This window comes from Orcinus orca, chromosome 1 (assembly GCF_937001465.1).
Source record: "Orcinus orca chromosome 1, mOrcOrc1.1, whole genome shotgun sequence".
NCBI lineage: Eukaryota > Metazoa > Chordata > Mammalia > Artiodactyla > Delphinidae > Orcinus > Orcinus orca.
This window is the reverse complement of record NC_064559.1, coordinates 140,176,985-140,198,500: the sequence shown is the minus strand read 5'-3', so window position 1 is coordinate 140,198,500 and position 21,516 is coordinate 140,176,985. Positions and strand designations below refer to the sequence as shown.

General features: G+C 36.3%; 1 protein-coding gene across 1 annotated transcript; it reads left to right on the top strand.

Moving 5' to 3' along the window:
* The first annotated feature begins 17,225 nt into the window (after positions 1-17,225).
* On the top strand, positions 17,226-17,619 carry LOC101273421 (elongin-B-like). Its single transcript, XM_033431349.2, has one exon. It carries the CDS (start codon positions 17,226-17,228, stop codon positions 17,580-17,582), a length of 357 nt encoding a protein of 118 aa, XP_033287240.1. The 3' UTR covers positions 17,583-17,619.
* Positions 17,620-21,516: the final 3,897 nt, after the last annotated feature.

Sequence of the window (21,516 nt, the reverse complement as noted above, 5' to 3'; positions counted from 1 at the left end):
AATTCTTTTTTGGGTAGACTGCCTATTTCCTCTTCGTTTGTTAGGTCTGGTGGGTTTTTATCTTGCTCCTTCATCTGCTGTGTGTTTTTCTGTCTTCTCATTTTGCTTATCTTACTGTGTTTGGGGTCTCCTTTTTGCAGGCTGCATGTTCGTAGTTCCCGTTGTTTTTGATGTCTGTCTCCAGTGGCTTAGGTTGGTTCAGTGGGTTTTGTAGGCTTCCAGGTGGAGGGGACTAGTGCCTGTGTTGTGGTGGATGAGGCTGGATCTTGTCTCTCTAGTGGGCAGGTCCACGTCTGGTGGTGTGTTTTGGGGTGTCTGTGGACTTATTATGATTTTAGGCAGCCTCTCTGCTAATGGGTGGGGTTGTGTTCCTGTTTTGCTACTTGTTTGGCATAGGGTGTCCAGCACTGTAGCTTGCCAGTCGTTGAGTGAAGCTGGGTGCTGGCGTTAAGATGGAGGTCTCTGGGAGATTTTCTCCATTTGATATTATGTGGAGCTTGGAGGTCTCTTGTTGACCAGTGTCCTGAAGTTGGCTCTCCTACCTCAGAGGCAGAGCCCTGACTCCTGGCTGGAGCACCAAGAGCCTTTCATCCACACGGCTCAGAATAAAAGAGAGAAAAAATAGAGAGAATTAGTAGAATTAGGGAGAAAGAAGAAGGAAAGAAAGGAGGGAAGGAAGGAAGGAAGGAAGGAGAAAGAAAGAAGTAAAGAAGGAAAGAGGACAAGAAGGAAAGAAAGAAGGGAGGGAGGGAGGAAGGAAGGAAGAAAGGGAGGGAAGGAAGGAAAAAAGACAGAAAGAAAGAAGATACAGTAAAATAAAATAAAGTAAAATAAAGTTATTGAATTAAAAAATAATTATTTAAAAAAAAAATAAGGACGGATAGAACCTTAGGACAAATGGTGGAAGCAAAGCTATACAGACAAAATCTTACACAAAAGCATACACATACACCCTCACAAAAAGAGGTAAAGGGGAAAAAATCATAAATCTTTTTCTCAAAGTCCACCTCCTCAATTTGGGATGATTCATTGTCTAAAGGAGGGAAGGATGGAAAGAAAAGAAAGAAAGAAAGAAAGAAAGAAAGAAAGAAAGAAAGAAAGAAAGAAAGAAAGAAAGAAAGAAAGAAAGAAAGAAAGAAAGAAAGAAAGAAAGAAAGAAAGAAAGGGAAAGAATGAAAGAAAGAAGGTAAAGTATAATAAAGTTATTTAAATTAATTATTAAGAAAAAAAATTAAAAAAAAAATGGACGGCTAGAACCCTAGGACAAATGGTGGAAGCAAAGCTATACAGACAAGATCTCACACAGAAGCATACACATACACACTCACAAAAAGAGGAAAAGGGGAAAAAATCATAGATCTTGCTCTCGAAGTCCACCTCCTCAATTTGGGATGATTCGTTGTCTATTCATGTATTCCACAGATGCAGGGTACACCAAATTGATTGTGGAGCTTTAATCCGCTGTTTCTGAAGCTGCTGGGAGAGATTTCCCTTTCTCTTCTTTGTTCTCACAGCTCACAGGTGCTCAGCTTTGGATTTGGCCCTGCCTCTGCATGTAGGTCGCTGGAGGGCGTTTGTTTTTGGCTCAGACAGGACGGGGTTAAAGGAGCAGCTGATTCGGGGGCTCTGGCGCACTCAGGCTGGGGGGAGGGAGGGGCACGGCGTGCGGGGCGGGCCTGCGGCGGCAGAGGCCAGCGTGACGTTGTACCAGCCTGAGGCCCGCCGTGCGTTCTCCCGGGGAAGTTGTCCCTGGATCCTGTGAACCTGGCAGTGGCGGGCTGCACAGGCTCCCCGGAAGAGGGGTGTGGATAGTGACCTGTGCTCGCACACAGGCCCCTTGGTGGCGGCAGCAGCAGCCTTAGCATCTCCCGCCCGTCTCTGGGGTCCGTGCTTTTAGCCGTGGCTCGCGCCCGTCTCTGGGGTCCGCGCTTTTTCAATACTCTACTTTTATGGCATTGTATTTTTAAAGGGTTATTATTATTTATTTACGTGATCTCTGACCACAAACAGTTATTGAAAAATACCACTATAACCACTTTAAAGATAGACAAATGGAAGAAAAAGACAAATAACACTGAGGCCTCACTTTAATCACAGGCTTAGTTAATGAAAAAGTGAGGAATAAACTCACTTTCCATTTAAGTTCTCTCAAGTCCACCCACTCAGGTTTTCTAGCAACAAAATACATTTCAGGAGGAGAGAGGTAGCCTCTTACTAATCTGCTGGTGCAGACTTCATCAAATAATTTCAATTTCAATATTCCTATGCTATAGAACTCATCAGAGCTACTATGTGGTTGGTTAGGGCAATACTATCAAAATGAATTTGAGAATCTAATATAATGACTATTATCACTATCAGAATGTTTTGTATTTATTTGGATCAAGAGTGATATTACTCTACAAAATCATAGATAATTTACTGGAAAATGGATAAAGAAAAGAAATAACATGGTCCTTGAGAAGTTGTGAGCATAAGGAACCACATCCTTTGGATATATGTGGTGGGAAATTTAGAATCATTGAAGTGAAGGAGTTTCAAATATTGTTCCTACAAAATCATCCTTTGAAGTAAATAGCTAGCTAAACCTCAACAGAATCCACTATTCTACATAAAATAAGTATACCTGGGCAGTTAACTTCGTTGAACATGAGAGTAGATCAGAGTTTAAAAGTCATGAAAATGTTCAATACAGGTATCCCCTGCTTTTCAAAAGTTTGCTTTACACCACTTCAACTTTACTAAAGACCTACCTATTTTCACAAACAGAAACAAATCCTAAGAGGATTTTCACTTTTATGAAAAAAAGGCAATTGTTTCTTTGCTTTATGGCCATTTTGGCTTACAAAAGATTTCATAGGAATGCTCTACTTTTGGATAGTGGGGGAAACCTGTAATAAAATATTGAAAATAAGCTACTGTAAGAAAGGGAAACTTATTTCCACCATTTTGGTATATTGCATTAGCTACAATTTATTTGGTATTGTTTAATTAAGAGAATTTCCCAGTTCTTAATCTTACTTGTTTATTCATTCACTTATTTGCCTTTATTCTGTTTCTCTTCTCATCAATTTTGTATCGACAACAATCAATACTATGTCTAGATGTGAAACAGGAGTCAGAGCATGGAAAGATGAAATATTCTGCAATCTAGCTGGTTAGGCTCTGTGAAATTTCACTATCTAAGCACAGAAAAACTCTTGAACAAAATGTAGGGAGAATGTAAATAACATATAAGGATTTGCAATCATATGTGATAGATATAAGAAGAATGGTAGAACAGCAGAGTTGAAGTGTGCTTTTTGCTAGTGTCAACATGACATTGTTCATTTTTTACCATAGACAATCCCTCACCATCTCTGATTTTTTTGAATTTTCTCCATTACATGCATATATACATGCACATACTCAATCACTAAGATAATTGCCATAATGCTATGCCAGAAAATACATGGACTCAAACACTATGCTTCCTCAGTTTGAATATAATGAGAGAGAGAAAGGGGATGGTGAGGCTCAAACTATGGGGACTATCCAACATGGACCTGGGATGAGAAGAACATATCATCTAGACCTTGTAGCATCAGTTGTCTCATCCTGATGGAAGCAAGCCATTAATGTATGGAACTTTGAGCTAGACTCTAAGGGGTAAGTTCTAGTGGATATAACCTTCACCAGAAAGTAGAAATCCCATATTCTTCCATTTCTGTTGCTAATTTACTGTGTAATTCTGAGTAAATCACTCAGCTAGATTTCTGTCCTTTCTGTCTCATAGGGTTTTGACTCTTATTTGTCATTGCACACTCCCCACATCCAACAAGTCACTTGGTACTGTCAGTTATTCCTGTATTTTATATTCGGTGAGGGCAGGGCCTCCACATTGCATGCAAAGTAGCAGTAATGGTAGATGATTAAGTTATAAAAGGGAGAATAGTGAGACAAAGATGCCTTAATTCACATTAAAAACTTATTCTGGTATATAAGCCAATAGAAAAGGCATTAATTGTAATCACAGAAACAATTCATAATACAACACAGGGTTTAGTTGCAGGGTGGAGTATGTCATTTCATATAAATCAGAATATCATTTTGTTCATCCATTCATTCAATACATAATTATTTAGTGTGTGTGTATGTGTGTGTGTGTGTGTGTGTGTGTGTGTGTGTGTGTGTGTTAGCCTCTATTTATTCTTGGGAATATTTTGTTGAATGGAACAAGGATTTCTGAGCTCACAGTTCTTATGTTCAAGAGGAGGGAGGCAGAAAATAAACTATTAATACAATAAATAAGTAAATTATTTAATGTGTTCTTAGGTAATAAGTGTTATGGGGGAAAGTAGAATAAGGCAAAGGAAATCAAGAGTACCAAGGTTTGGTGAAGGGAGTTAGACTGCCATATTAAATACTGAGGTTAGGGTAGCATCATTGAGAAGGTGACATCTGAGCAGAAATTTAAAGAAAGGTAGGGAATTAGAGATGCATACATCTGGAGGGAGAGTGTTATAAGCAGAGAACTCAGTTAGAGCAAATCCTTTAAGGTGAGAATGTTTTCATCATGTTTAAGAAAAAGTAAGGAGATGTCATAGCTGTACTCGGGGGTGGGGGGAGGAGAATATTAAGAGATGAATTTAGTGGGGTAACTGCATTCAGGTACAGAGGTAGGGGACATTTAATATTCAAAGAATTTTGGCTCTTAGTCTGCATGAATATGAAGATATTGCACAGTTTTGAATAGAGGAATGATATGAGTTGTATTAACGTTTAAAGCATTACTCTGGTTGCCATGTTAAACATAGACTGTCAGAAGAAGAACGTGGAAACCAATTAGGAGGGCATCACAGTAATTCAAGTAATAGATCGTGGTAGCCCACACCAGGATGGTATAAGTGTGGATGAAGAGAAGTGATGAGATTCTGGCTACATATCAGAATTTACTGATAAGATGGATGCAAAGTATGAAAAAAGAAAAGGCTCAAGGATACACACACACACACACACACACACACACACACACATATATATATATATATATTTTTTTTTTCCTGAGCAATTAGATGGATGAAGTTTCCACCAATTGATATGTAAAAGGTTGCAGGCGGTGTAGTCTAGTGTTTATTTTAGGGCAAAATCTAATTTTGAGATGTCCATTAGATATTCAAGTGGATAGTTAAGTAGACAGAGATATAAATGTGCTATTTGGGATAGATGCCTGGGCTAGAGATATAAATTTGTGAGCAGTTGCCATATGGGTTGTATTAAAATCCATGTGATTGGGTGGGATCATCAAAGATGTGAACGGAGATAGTGAAGAGAAGTCTATGGACAAAGCTGTGGGGTGCTCCAACATTAAGAGTTTGGGGAGTAGAAAAGAATCCAATAAACAAGGTTGAGAAAAGAAGAAGAACAAAAATCAAGGGAGTGGGTGGTATGAAATGCAAGTGAGGAAAATGTATCAAGGAAGTGGGTATGCTGCTGATAGTGGCCACTGGATTTACCAATGTGGACATCAGTGGTACACATGATGAGAACATTTTGATGGAGTGATGGAGGAAAACACCCAACTTGTTTGGGTTTGAAGGAATATGGAAGGAGAGAATTAGAAATGACAAGAATAGATAACTCCCTCAGTGTTTTTCAATAAATACAACAAAGCGATGGGTAGAAAAGTGACAGGGAAGATGAAACAAGAGAATTTCTTTAACTGTACTTATATACAGTGATTTCAACTATACACAAGAAAGAGAGAAAAATATCTATGTAGGAGGAAGAAGGAAGAATTGCTGGAGTGATGCTGTGCAAGGAATTCCTGGAATGATGTCCTTAAATAAGCAAGAAGAAATAGGATTTATGCAAAGGGAAGGAGTTGGCTTCAAACAGAGATAAAATTAAAATCTATGGCTTACTCTCTTCAGCATTTTCTATTCCATATTATACCATGAATATTATGGAGTGACTAAACATTCACTGAGAGACTATAATGTGTCTCTGTGTATTATAGAATAAGATTCCTATTATAGTAACGATGATGAAGTTGAGAAAATTTTGAAAAGTCAGAAAGGATCAACCTGTTGTCCATATTAGGTTTTTAATCTATAGGGAGCCTTTGCCAACAATGTGGAAATGGACATTAAAATGAATCTCATGCCCTTTAAACTGTTTATATCTTTATATTAATTTCTTATCCACTAGACCACTTAATGCAAAACAGTCTTGGAACTAATTTATCATGTTTAAATCCATAGATTCCATTTCACTTTCAAGTAACCAACTAACTGAGTTTGAGCTGTCAAAAAGTCCTCTAATTAAGATACTAACATCTAGAAAGATTGAGAATCTATTCTTGAATATGGGCCTCAGAATGGTTTCATTGTCTGAGGCTCTTCATTAAATATCAGGTTGTGAAGAGATACCCCCCTTGCATTTAACCATTTTTGTTGTTGTTGTTCAATCTTTTGATCTTGTATTCTGTGCTGCTACTCTCCTTCTGCTGTAATCTGTTCATGAAAACGTGGTCAATTTAATTTTCCTAAATTAGTAGAACTCTGTTCCTGTCACTATCTGCCTGCTTAAAAGCCTTTAATCATTCACCATTTTCTAGAGAATTAAATCCAAATTGCCCTGATTCTGTAGCCTTGTTTTCATCCTCACTATCACTTAGTCCAAGCTGCTATTATGTCTTATTGCAATAGCCTGAAAATCATTCCACTCGCAAGCACACTATATACCACTGCCTATCCATTTTCCACATTTACCACTATATTAGTTACCTATAGCTATATTTATGCCACCTAGCAATCACAAATACTAGTGGCTTAAGACATTAAATATTTATTTAGTTCACAAATCTGTGGATCGATTGGGTAGTCCTTTTGGATGCACCTGAGGAGCTCTACTGATACAAGCAGGACTTAGCAGGATTCATTCACTAGTTACAAATCAGCCAGGCTGCTTTGCTTATCTTGACTGGGTTCTTCCAAGGGTCTGGCTGGTGGTTGGGTGGCCTGAGTTGCCCTCAGCAGAGACAACTGGGCAACTCAGCTCTGCTCCACATTTCTTCATTCAGCAAGCTAGCACAAACATGTTCTCATGGTGGAGGGACAGGAAAGAGCAAGGTGCAAGTGCTATTTCAAGTCGCTGCTTGGGTCCAGCTTGCTACTGTTCTGTTGGCCAAAGCAAACCACAGGGCAAGCTTGGAGTCATTGTGGGGAGGCAGTAGAAGGGCATGAATTTAGGGAGGTGCAATAGATTGGGGCTGTTAGTGTAATTAATCTACTACAAAGACCTCAGTCTTTCACATGTACTAATATGGTCTCTGGATCACAGACCAATCTCACAGTTCTCTTCCCTTACCTGTCTGGACATGACTTCCTTTGCCTCATCAATTTAACCTATTTAATTCTCGTTTATCCTTTATCTCATTTAAGTATCAGTTTGTACAGGAAAACTTCTTTGACCTCCCAGGCTATGTCAGAATCCTTTGTCATAACCCCTCATGGTACTATGTTCCTATCACAGAGTACTTGACTTGTGTTGAATTATTCATGTGGTTATTAAATTAAACTAAACTAATACCTTTCTAAAAACAGGAACTTTGACATCTCTTGTGCAACATCTAGTGTCCAATGTTGTGCATGGAATATAATAAATGTTCAATAAATATTTCTTGAATGACATCATTTAAGCTGACTGGATTTTCATGATTATTATTTCTTTCTTTTTCCTCAAGAAATCTTACCCATTCTGTAAGAGTTATTAAGATACATTTTTTTAATGCTGAAATGATCATCTCTTATTCCATGGACCTAATACACTGACTATTTTTCTTTTTTGCTTATTCTCTTAGACCTTTAGTTCAACTTTGTTTCTAAGTTCCTGGTCTCTCAGTGATGATTCCTTCATTAAATAGCACAATTGAAGGATAAAGTAAGTAAGAAATTAATTGTCATCCCTCAGGCCACACCCTCCCCAGTTTATTGTAGTCTTTGAGAAGAAAGTAATAATGTGCATATTGGTCTTATGAATTAGGGACACACTACCATGTATTTCCCAAAGGGGTGTTTGCTGTAGTCAATAAAACATTAGATTTGGAATTTGGAGCTGTGAGGTAAATGAGCTGTGGGTCCCTGCATGAATCATGTTATCTCTTTAGGTTTTAGTCTTATCCATAACATTTAGAGAGGACATAAATTCAGATGAAGTCTAATATCATTTGTAGCTGTAAGAAAATTTTCCAAGGAGGGTTTTGGCATGCACAAATCACATTTCTTCTGTGTTCTGCCTTAAATGGTTGTATATTTCTCTGATTGAACTTACTTCACTATGCTGCCTAAATTCTAGCTTCTATATTAGACTGTGATTTCTTTTTAGCATAAGGACCATATCTTTTTCCTGGCACTTGGCACAACTAGGTGTTGACTTTTTTTTTTTTTAACCTCAGTGAAGACTTCCATCTAATTCTTATTTGTTCCTGTACATTATAGGGCACATATTTTCAGAGAACTCCCTTGTGTGGAGGCTATTGCCTTAGGTATATGTTAGACACATTGGAGACTCCAACTGGGAGCTGTTAACTCTCATTCATTTGTCCTTCCTTGAGCATGATAAAGTTACATTGAATGGGTGTCTTGACATGCTAATTTGAGAAACAAGTGCAAATCTAAAATGCAGAAATATAAAGAGCATTTTTCATTTACAACTTTGCCTTTTGAAATCACATATATTGGAGAGAATGCCCTTAAAACCAAGTTTTGCAATATTTAACATATACTAGAGTGACATGAAAATGTTAATTTCAGGTTGTGAGAGTTCCAATTATTGAAGCCATCCACCAATAACTACACTGAAATAATGTCAAAGAATCCCAAGAGTGTGCCAGTGAAAAAAGAGTTTATTATGGAAAAACTAATGGACCGTTTTCTGTAGCTGTCCCTGCTGGTGCTGCTATGATGGGTAACATACACCAAGTGAAATATCCTTCTCATATGTTAAACCACACATTTTCACCCCAGGGAAATAGAATGGGTTTCACCTCTGTTAAATATGTTTGGCTGTTTTTGGATATTTTCTCTCCTTTTCTGTTTTTCCTATCACTGTTTTTACTTTAATAAAAATATTTTATAGCATTTGTACAAAAAACAATTCAATTGTATCTTTTTTTGTAAATAATTTTATGTTTGGAATCAAGTTAAATGGCTCTCCTGTGGCATCCATCTTGTTATGATCCAGTGGTCATTAGAATTTTGCCTTGAGGGTGTTAGGCTAATGAATCCAATGTTTACCATAATAAAAATGACCAGGTTCTAGTGGTGCAAGGTGAGTGTGCTCTACTTTTTAACTGGTCCAAAAAATAAAGGTGTCTGATAGTGGTCAATCTTTGCTACATGCATGGGAAGTTGTGTTGGTTTGCAGAAGTTTAAAACTTTACATATGTTCTCCATTAACATTACTTTGTTAAGAAAATAATTTATGAAAATAATTTCTTCAGGAAACCTGCTTAGTCTTCATTATTCCAGGATAGTAAAGAGTTAAGAAAGCTGAAATCTCCTAGACCTTGAAAATAAATCACAGTGTTTTCCTAAACATATTGCACAATTCTTTGCAGATGTGTAGGAGGAAATGTATCACAATGGAAAACCCAGTCATTTGTAATTCCACAGAGCATGAATGGGAATATCAGTTCTCTGCCGAAGCTATTTCTGTTTTATTCTGTGCCTGCTTCATGGACTGTTCCAGATCCTTAGAGAGCAATCAATGAGTTTACTTTAACCTATTAGATTATGGACCCAGGTCCCTTTTTGTAAAAGGAAAAAATACTTCTTAAAGATCTATGTTTTCTTTGAGGAAAAGGAAGAATTGATCATTTCTACTTTCAATTTATTTCATCTGAAAACTCTAATTCCAGCCCTTAGCCCTGCAGAGTTAGTAGCTAATTAGACTAATGCAACATATAAAGTCCATAAAACTTATTGCTGATTAATTTTTAACCCAGTCTCTAGTGGAGAACTTTGACAATCATTCCAAATGCGTTAGAACTCAAAAGTTGTTCTAGAATATCATTCAAAAATCAAGATTGATGGGTGTGTTATTTGTAACTCATTATCCTTAAGAGATAACTTGTGGAGGTTATTTCACTCTCAGATTCATCCAGTACAGGATGCAGGAATCATTTGCCTTTGCAGTGTTGATTAGTAATTTTTCTGCAGTCCTTTCATGATTGCTTTTGGGTTCAATTCCACAGAATTTTTACTTATGGTGTGCTTCTTTGGCTTAACTTCCCATTCTGTCTCTATGGATCACAGTGCTTGACAGAACCTCAGAGGAGAGAAAACCTTACTACCAGATTTTCCACTTGAACTAAAGATTAAGTCAAGTTCACACTGAAGATTCCTTAATCAAAGTTGTCAGCTGACATATGGTCACTAGGTTTAATGTAGTCAAGTGCATCTATATGAAATGTAAAGAGCAAATTTAGGATTCAGTGACATATCTGGAAAACACTTTGGATCACAGATTTATTCTCACTTCTTTCATGAAAGTAAAAAAGAAGAAGAAGAAGAAGAAGAAGAAGAAGAAGAAGAAGAAGAAGAAGAAGAAGAAGAAGAAGAAGAAGAAGAAGAAGAAGAAGAAGAAGAAGAAAAAAAAAAAAAACTATTACTACCTTTTACTAAGTGCTAATTATAGCACCATTCTGTTAAGTGTTTTAATTCAAGGTAAGATTTGTGGGACTATAGTTATTTACATTTTATGGTAGTTCAGAGAGATAAAATATCTTGTCCTTGATGATATTGCCTTTAAGATGTTTAAAGTGGAAAATGGTACCAGACCCATCTCCCTTCAAGGTCAGTATTCCTAATCATTCAGAAATACTACTTCTCATTTAGGTGACCATAATGCTTTTCTCTAAAGATGAATAACTGTGTATCTCAAGGAGTTTCCAAACTCATAACATTGTATAAATATGTGATAAATCCCCTCTAAGGGCTTCTTTAAAGGTAGTCTCTACCAGGATAGAGGATCAAACTAATTTGATTATATAATATGACAAGTATTGTCATATTATATGCTGTTAGTGTTGCTAGGGTTCTTCATATTCACTAACTTTAAAATCAATCTTTGGGATTTTCCTTGAGTAAAAGTCAATAGGCAAAAGCCTAGAATCAATTTTTCCTAACCCTCACTTTCTGCACGTTGAGTCCCTGATAGATCCATGCCCAAGGAATCACATGGCCTTTGTAGTCTTGTCATCTAGGAGAAACATGTGCCTTTGTAACTGTGCCCTCTTGGGATCCCAGACCAAGGTAAAGACATGGCTCAGTCTGGTACCTGTGATGTAAATTATGCAACATCTCAATCCTGACACAAATTTTATAAAGATATATCCTTTGTCTACATCCCAGTATCTTCTCCAAAGCCTCCAAATTTAGTTCATTCTACCCACCTAAACAAGCCACATCCAGTAAATAGCAGCTGAGTCATTTACAGGGTAAATGAAGCCTGTAACTCCTCAAACACATTGTCACTTATTCTTTTTTTGTCACTTTTTCTTGAACAACAATCTGAAGCCTCATCATCCCCTGGTGAGCTCCAAACCAGTCATAGTTTATAAAAGTTAGATCTAAGATAAGGTGGATGCATGCAATCCAGGGATTATTCAAAATGATTCATGAAATAGTAGAAAAAATATTAAGAACTTTCATTATATTTATTTTATGTCAGCATTTAAAGCTTTTATTTTGGGGTATGTTTTATAAAATAAATTATATGTAAGTATAGTTGTACATTTAAATTACATAGTGGCATATTATAATATTATAAATACACAAATACTGGGAATTTGCATGCAAAAATATTTGACAATTTCCGATCTATAATACTATTAGGCTAAAAGAATTCTAGGTGGAAAGTATGTGGCTACTTATAGCATACTATAAATCCATATGTATTGATACATCAATTATCCAAAAATTACATAAATCCTATACTGTAAAGAGGAGGCTAAATCTACTGATGTTATACATTAGTTTTCAATCAACCAGTAAAAAACAAACTTCTAAATCCAAGACTCTCTTTTGAGACAAGGAAAAATGCAGAATGAGGTTTTCCATCTAAATACCTTTACTTGTAAGGGAAACGATAAGGGAGTGGAGGAGGTGTGTTATATCTCAGAACAGTATTTTTCAGCAAGTGCCCCTGCATGTTACTAGTTATTCTAAAGGAAGAGAGGGATTTGTTAAACAGATTTCTTTACTAGAAGAGTTCTTGGAGCTCTTAATAGGAGCTCATGATAGGCAGTGTGAATCTGTAGAGGCAGAAAATATTGGGCAAAGTTCTTTAACCATGCTATCATGCTTTTGAGAAGCATTCTATGGGGATGGTACACCATTGAATGTACTTGGAAAATGTTGGCTAAAATAAGTTGTTTTCTGTGAAGTTTTCTGCCCAGAAACCAAACCTCTACCCTTAAATTAGTGTCCATTCTAATTTAAGCTCATTCCAGTGTAATGTAGGCCTTTCCAACAGTCAAGATAGTCTTTCTCTTTTCTCTTCTACTTCATTCCTCTTACACTCAATAAATATTTATTGAGTACTGTGCTAAGAATAGGAAGACAATTATAAACCTACATGATCTTTGTCCTAATTGAGTTCAATCTGATTAGAGAGATAGACATTATACATATAATTATTTACAATTGTTATAAGTGAGAAGTTTTAAGTAGGTATTACAGCGATACAGGACTTAAATTTGGTGGGTTACGGAAATACCCATGAAGAAGTGGTGTGTCTGCTGAGACATAAAGGAAGCGTTCTAAGTGGACATGTGAGGAGCAAGAGAGCTTCTGAAAGAAGAAACAAATGTGTGAATGCTTTGAGATGGGAGAGATTTGGTTATTGTCACCATTAGCTAGAGGGCCAGTGTGCCTGGGACAGAGTGGGTGAGGTGGAGAACAACGTGGAATGAGATGGCAAAATCAATAGGAACCAGATTACACAGGGCCTTGAAGGCTACATCAAGGTATTGGGGTTTAATCAAGAGCAATTGGAAAGTATGAAAATGTTTTAAATAAGTAGTGACAAGGTCAGAATTCTCTTTAAAATGATCACTCTGGATGTTGTGTGGATGACAAATTTCAGGGACACAAGAAAAGACACATTTCCTAATTCCTCTACATAAACTCCACAAAGACAGGGATGCTTTCCCCTCAAAAAAGTACTCAAGCATCTATGACAGTGCTTGGTACATGGTAGAAGTCCCATATATATTTGCTGAAAAAGGGAATTAAGGTATATATTCAGTTAAGATTCCATTTTAGTAGTTCAGGCAAAAATGTTAGTATTTTGGACTTAAAGCTGACAGTGTAGAGAAGCCTAGACGTATGATAGGGATGCCTGGTGGGAAGAGCAACAGCACTTTGTGCTTTTGGTTGGTGAAATCTTAAGTTATTTTCAACACAATTTTTGTGATTGATGATTGGCTTGATCTGCCTCTACTTTCTGAAATATGTGCATTTCAGTGTGAGACAATCTTTTGTTGGAACATCAGATATTAGTCAGACACTGGCAGTGTACATATATTGGAGGTATGAGCAATTCTTAGCAGCTCAAATTCATCTTACATCATAGACAGGTGTCCACTTAGCCTATGAACCTGAATAGTAGTGTTTAGTCACTTTTCAGTTTCCAGTTCATTTGAACTTTAAATGTTTCAAAATTAAAACAAACAACTACAATATCTAACTTTAAGTATTTCATTTATTATTTTAAATCTATATATTTTTTCAGCTTTTTACATTTTTTCTTTTTATTTCTTATTTTTCAGTTTTATTGAAGTATGATTGACAAAGAAAATTGCATATATTTATGTTGTACAATGTTATTCTTTTTAAAGATGTACAATGTAATAATTTAGTATATGTATATATCACTGAAATGATTACCACAATCTGATTAGTTACATAAATTGCTTTACGTAGTTACCTTTTTATGTGTGTGAGTGGTGAGAACACATAAGGTTTACTATCTTAGCAACTTTCAAGTATACAATATATAATTGTTAACTCTAGTCATCATGCTGTACATTAGATCTCTAGAACCTATTTATCTTTGTTTTGTTTCTGAATTTTATTTATTCTTTTATACAGCAGTTTCTTATTAGTTATCCATTTTATACATATTAGTGTATATATGTCAATTCCTATCTCCCAATTCATCACACCATCACCTGCCACCCGCCACTCCGTCCCCCCCCGACCTTGGTGTCCATACGTTTGTTCTCTACATCTGTGTCTCTATTTCTGCCCTGCAAACGGGTTCATCTGAACCATTTTTCTAAGTTCAACATATATGCGTTGATATACAATATTTGTTTTTCTCTTTCTGACTTACTTCACTCTGTATGACAGTCTCCAGATCCATCCACATCTCTACACATGATCCGATTTCATTCCTTTTTATGGCTGAGTAATATTCCATTGTATATATGTACCACATCTTCTTTATCCATTCATCTGTCAATGGGCATTTAGGTTGCTTCCATGACCTGGCTATTGTAAATAGTGCTTCAATGAACATTAGGATGCATGTGTCTTTTTAAATTATGGTTTTCTTTGGGTATTTGTCCAGTAGTGGAATTGCTGGGTCATATGGTAATTCTATTTTTAGTTTTTTAAGGAACCTCCATACTGTTCTCCACAGTGGCAGTATCAATTTACATTCCCACCAATAGTGCAAGAGGGTTCCCTTTTCTCCACACTCTCTACAGCATTTGTTGTTTGTAGATTTTCTGATGATGCCCCTTCTAACTGGTGTGAGGTGATACCTCATTGTAGTTTTGATTTGCATTTCTCTAATAATTAGTGATGTTGAGCAGCTTTTCATATGCTTCTTGGTCATCTGTATGTCTTCTTTGTAGAAATGTCTATTTAGGTCTTCTGCCCATCTTTTGATTGGGTTGTCTGTTTTCTTAATATTGAGGTGCATGAGCTGTTTATATATTTTAGAGATTAATCCTCTGTCTGTTGATTCGTTTGCAAATATTTTCTCCCATTCTGAGGGTTGTCTTTTCATCTTGTTTGTAGTTTACTTTCCTTTGCAAAAGCTTTTAAGTTCAATTAGGTCCCATTTTTTTATTTTTGTTTTTATTTCCATTACTCTAGGAGGTGGGTCTAAAAAGATCTTGCTGTGATTTATGTCAAAGAGTGTTCTTCCTATGTTTTCCTCTAAGAGTTTTATAGTGTCCGGTCTTACATTTAGGTCTCTAATCCATTTTGAGTTTATTTTTGTGTATGGTGTTAGGGAGTGTTCTAATTTCATTCTTTTACATGTAGCTTCCCAGTTTTCCCAGCACCACTTATTGAAGAGACTGTGTTTTCTCCATTGTATATCCTTGCCTCCTTTGTTGTAGATTAGTTGACCATAGGTGCTTGGGTTTATCTCTGGGCTTTCTATCCTGTTCCATTGATCTATATTTCTGTTTTTGTGCCAGTGCCATATTGTCTTGATTACTGTAGCTTTGTAGTATAGTCTGAAGTCAGGGAGTCTGATGCCTCCAGCTCCATTTTTTTTCCCTGAAGACTGCTTTTGCTATTCGGGGTCTTTTGTGTCTCCATACAAATTTTAAGATTTTTTGTTCTAGTTCTGTAAAAAATGCCATTGGTAATTTGATAGGGATTGCATTGAATCTGTAGATTGGTTTGGGTAGTATAGTCATTTTCACAATACTGATTCTTCCAATTCAAGAACATGGTATATCTCTCCATCTGTTGGTATCATCTTTAATTTATTTCATCAGTGTCTTATAGTTTTCTGCATACAGTTCTTTAGTCTCCTTAGGTCGGTTTATTCCTAGATGTTTTATTCTTTTTTGTGCAGTGGTAAATGAGAGTGCTTCCTTAACTTCCCTTTCAGATTTTTCATCATTAGTGTATAAGAATGCAAGAGATTTCTGTGCCTTAATTTTGTATCCTGTAACTTTACCAAATTCATGGATTAGCTCTAGTAGTTTTCTGGTGGCATCTTTAGGAGTCTCTATGTATAGTATCATGTCATCTGCAAACAGTGACAATTTTACTTCTTCTTTTCAGATTTATATTCCTTTTATTTCATTTTCTTCCCTGATTGTCATGGCTAGGACTTCCAAAACTATGTTGAATAATAGTGGCGAGAGTGGACATCCTTGTCTTGTTGCTGATTTTAGAGGAAATGCTTTCAGTTTTTCACCATTGAGAATGATGTTTGCTGTGGGTTTGTCATATATGTCCTTTATTATGTTGAGGCAGAACCTATTTATCTTATAACTGAAAGTTTGTACCCTTTGACCAACATCTCTCCATTTCTCTCACCTCCCAGGCCCTGGCAACCATTGTTCAACTCTTTCTTTCTATAAATTTTTGATGTTATTATAAATGTGATTGTTTTCTTAATTTTTTTTTTGGAGAGTTTATTGTTAGTGTATCAAAATGCAGTTGATTTTTGTATATTGATTTTGTATTCTGCAACATTACTGAATTCATTTATTATTTCTAACAAGTTTAATTTTTTGGTGGAGTCTTTAGGATTTTCTCTATATAAAATCATGTGATTTGAAAACAGAGGCAATTTAAGTTATTCCTTTCCAATTTAGATAAATCTATGTAATTGTGAAGAACCATCCACATACTATTCCAAATACATATTTTATAATCTATATATTTTAGACAATAAACAAATAAAATAGTAAATAATATTTCAAATAAAAATGAGGAAAGTGCCTGTTATGTGGTGAATTGTGTCCCCTCAAAATTTATATTTTGAAATCCTGAATCCCAATATGTCCAAATGTGATCTTATTTGGAGAGAGAGTCTTTAAAGAGGCAATCAAATTAAGATGAGGTCCATTAAGGCAAGTTCTTATCAAAGATAAAGGGAAATTTGGAGATAGACATATACACAGGGAAAACATCATGTGGACACAAGATGGTGATCTACACGGTAAGGCAAGAGGCCTGGAGCAGAGCCTTCCCTTACAGACCTCGGAAGGAACCAACTCCACCAACACATTGATTTTGAACGTCTAGTCGCCAGAACTGTTGGTCAATAAATTTCAGTTTGCAGTACTTTGTTAGGGCAGCCCTAACAAATTTGTATTATATCTGTAATAGCAGCAACTTAAAGTCTTTAACTACTAACTGTTATTTGTGTTTCTTTTTCAGGTTAAATCTGCCGGACTTGGGGGAGAGGCAGCCTCCGTGATGTACGTGTTCCTCATGATCCGACGCCACAAGACCACCATCTTCACAGATGCCAAGAACTCGAACACCTTGTTCGAGCTGAAGCGCATCATTGAGGGCATCCTCAAGTGGCCACCAGACAAGCAGCAGCTGTACAAGGACGACCAGCTTCAGGACCATGGAAAGACTTTGGGAGAGTGTGGCTTAACCAGCCAGAGAGCACGACCTCAGGCCCCAGCCACTGTGGGGCTAGCCTTCAGGGCAGATGAAACCTTTGAAGTCCTTAGCATCGAGCCCTTCTCCAGCCCACCCGAGCTGCCAGATGTGATGAAGCCGCAGGACTTAGGAAACAGTGCTAATGAACAAGCTCTGCAGTGAGAGCCCCCCACCACCTGCCCCCCTCCAATAAAAGAGATTTGGGTGTCCAAAAAAAAAGAATAATAAAATAACCAGATTTAACAACATATACTAGTTCCTACTGAGTACAGTATAGAATAGCTCTGCAGTTTACAAAAATATACAAATTGTATTTTAAATGGTATTTTAAAGTTGGAAAAGTGTTGGAAAGCAGGAATAGCAATCAGCATTTCAGCCAAGGCCTGTTTCTGACCCTTTATTATTGTTAGAAATATAAAAAAGCAGAATGAATACTATTTTATATTGAGAAGCCCGTTCTTTCCTTGTGTGGCTGTTCAGAGTAAATATTATTGGCAAGGTCACTGGAGGATTAGTTTGAGATGGTGCAAATGTTATATGAATTCTCAGCATTTTGCTTTTTCTCAAACATGTTTTTTTTTCCCATTTAGCTATGAATACACTCACTTCATTTTCTTTAGAAAAAAATTTTCTTCATTATGCCTGAGTTATCATTTTTAAATGTATTTAAACATTTAATGGTTGAAATGACATAAAGAACGATTTTAATTTATTTCTTCATTTTGGGGGAATTGGAGGATATAAAATTTAAATAATAACACACAAGGGTTTAAGGGTTATCTTGAATTTAATGCTGTTAAATTAACACCATGCAGATCAAATCTGTATTTGTCCTCAATGTTTTATCTTAATCAGAAGGTTCAATACTTCAAAGAATTTTTCAGATTTTATATGCTAATTTTTTTAAATCACTGTTAATGCAGATGCTACAAAAAGGTAGATCCAAAGTTATATTTCTTCAGTGTTTGAAAAATTACATATTGTTCTCTTTTCATTATTTATAAATTGCCTAGAATAACAGTATGTGTAATGGAAATTGCCAACAAAATTGAAGATGCAACTCTTCTTTTAATAGACAATAAAGGTTTTACAGAATAAGTTGAATCTGAGTTCAAGTAAAAAAGACTCTGTGTGGGTGCACATATGTATGTGTGTGTAAGTGTGTGCATACACTAAAAGAATAGTATAAGCTAAACACAAGAGCCATGGTGAGTACATTTTTGAAGATAAGTATATTTGTCTGATTAGAACATAGATTTGATGTTGATGAGACCTGAGTTTCATTAGAATATACATGTGAGGAGAGATTACTGCAGGGCTCAAATACCAGTAATGAAGTTGTACCTGAGGCTAACAATAATAGGGGACTTATTACAGGGAATCTAGAGTCTGACAACCTCTATGCTGGCTTCATGATTTCCTACCAATTGCATTGCATGCACTTGCCCTGATTTATTTTTATAGCATGTATCACTCTACCAAACATTGTTATAAGATCCTTTGTTAAATTGTTTTATTAAAATGTTTAAATTTTTAATAGTCTATTTCCCCAAGAAAAATGCCCTGCTTCTAGGACAGAACTTTATTTTGTCCACTGTTACTTCCTAGGTGCTAAGAACCATGCCTGGGACATTATAAAAACTCAATAAAAATGTATTGCTTGGATGGATGAATCAGTGACCTTGAGCAATTGTTTAAAGTATCTCTCAGTTTATATGGATATGGTGGTTATGATTATTATATTAATAATAATAACAATAATAGTACACACCTAGTGGTATTATGAGTATTACACATAAATACACCAAGCATATAATATATGCTAGTGTTTTGCATATAATATATGCTCAATACATTTAGACATTATTTTACTTATTGCAGATTTTTGCATTGAAACCAACATTACAACAACATTCTAACAGGAGTCTTGTATATTTATTTTAGGATGTTGATCATTTGTAATTTGTTCATTAAAAAGTGAAAAACTCAGGAGTATAATAGGTACATAGTCCTGATCCTCAAGAAACAAAAATGTTACTTGAAATTAGACTTAAATGTAAAAGTAATGAAGATAATATAAGAATTGTGAGATCCAGAATATACCAAAGCATTTGAGAAAAGAAAAATACCAGTGAGAGCAAGGGCAAGATGCAAGAAAGTCTCCAGGAAAGACTTCGTGGGAGAAGAGAGGGTTTGCATTTGTAATTGAATAAGCTTGATCTGAATCCATGAAGAAGATCTTTCAATGGGAGAGGATGAGCAAAGAAGAACAGAGTTCAGCTAGAATGACTATGGGATAAAGGTGAGCGTGGTGTTGATGGAAAAAAAAAAAAGTTGGGCATTTGGAAAAGGACTATACTTGCATATGCAGGATAATATGTCCTTGAGGAAACATGAAGGATACTGTTTTAGCCCATTTAGGCTGCTGCAACAATATCACAGATGGGGTGCCTTATAAACAGAAATTTATTTTCCCACAATTCTGGAGTCTGGAAGTCCAAGGTGAAGGTGCCAGCAGATTCAGTATCTGGTGAGGACTCTTTCTGGCTCAAAGATGGCCATCTTCTTGCTGTGTCCTCAAATGGTAGGAGAGGTGAGGGAGCTCTCTGGGTCTCTTTTATAAGGACACTAATCCCATTCATGAGAGCTCCACCCTCATGACCTAATCACCTCCCAAAAACCCCATCTCCAAATATCATCACTTTGGGGATTAGGTTTCAACATATGAATTTTGGGGGGCACATTCAGTCTATAGCAGACACTGAAAGTCAGGCAGAAGAGCTTAATTTTGATGTCATAAGAAAAAAGTAGTTACTGCTAAATTGTGTGTGTGTGTGTGTGTATAGTAAAATGTCATAACGTCACCCAGGAAGACTGGAATTAAGTAAAGAGCTCAGAATAAGGAAAGCTTTGGTGGGAGACAATATTCATGTCCTTCATCCCATCCTCTATTTTCCAACCTCTTTCTTACCAGCATGACCATTCTTGGATATAGACCCAATTATGCACTTGGCTGCTCAAATTGTGATCATCTATCCCACTTTCAGGGTCAAGTCCAAACTCCTCATCAAGTCATTCAAGATCCATAGTAAACCAGGCTCAATATCTTTCCAGTCTCATCTCCTAACAACCCTTCCAAACCCAAACAAGTTACATAAACCCTGCCCCCCACCCCACAGACACACCAAAGTTCTTGCCACTTCTTTAAATAAGTTATGAATATTTATTGCCTGGAATAATATTTCTCTTTCTATTATGCCTCATATGACCTTCAACTTATCTTTCAAGACCCATCTCAAATGTTGCCTCTCCTTTTAAGCCTTTTCTAATATTGTCCCATGCTTCTCTGGACTCCTTTTCTCCTTCCATAACAACTTAAACATCTTGAACTTGTAGTATACAACTTATTTAAATTTTATGTTTAACTCATGTTAAATCATGAGTTTCTTGAAGTTCAAGCAACATTGCATCTATAGTGCCTGCCAGGGTAGTGACATATTCTAAGAAATTAATAAATTGTTGATGCTTAATATGTAAAATATCATGACAAGTGGAAAGCAAATGCATACAAAGCACTAGAAACACTTATATTTTAAACATGAAAAAAATAATGTTGCTACATAGAGCAATAGGGTCATTAGTAAGTAGAGACTATGTGTGGACTCTAAAGGAATGAACATGAAGGGAAATAAATATCTGATTAGAACTTGGGATTTGTGACATGAGAGGAGCAGTGAAATCACTGGATCAGGAAACAGTGATCAAGAGAGTAATCTGAGAGGTGGGAGGAGAATAAGAATGATGTGGCACAGAGGACCTGGAGCAGAATGCATTCAAGAAGATAATGAACAACACTATCAAATGCCTCTGAGACACTGAGGGTGTTGAGTCTGAGAAATAATCAGAAGGGAGTAATTGCTAATTTTAGAGTGAGAGATTTAAGCAGTGTGATTGGAATAGAGGATGTGGAATTCAGATAACAAAGAAAATTTTTGAGCAGGAATTACAGTTTTCATAAGTGGGTTTCAGTCATGTCCACAGCTTCAAAAACGGGAAATAGAATGTTGTTAAGTGTGAGCATACTATCTGCAAGGTT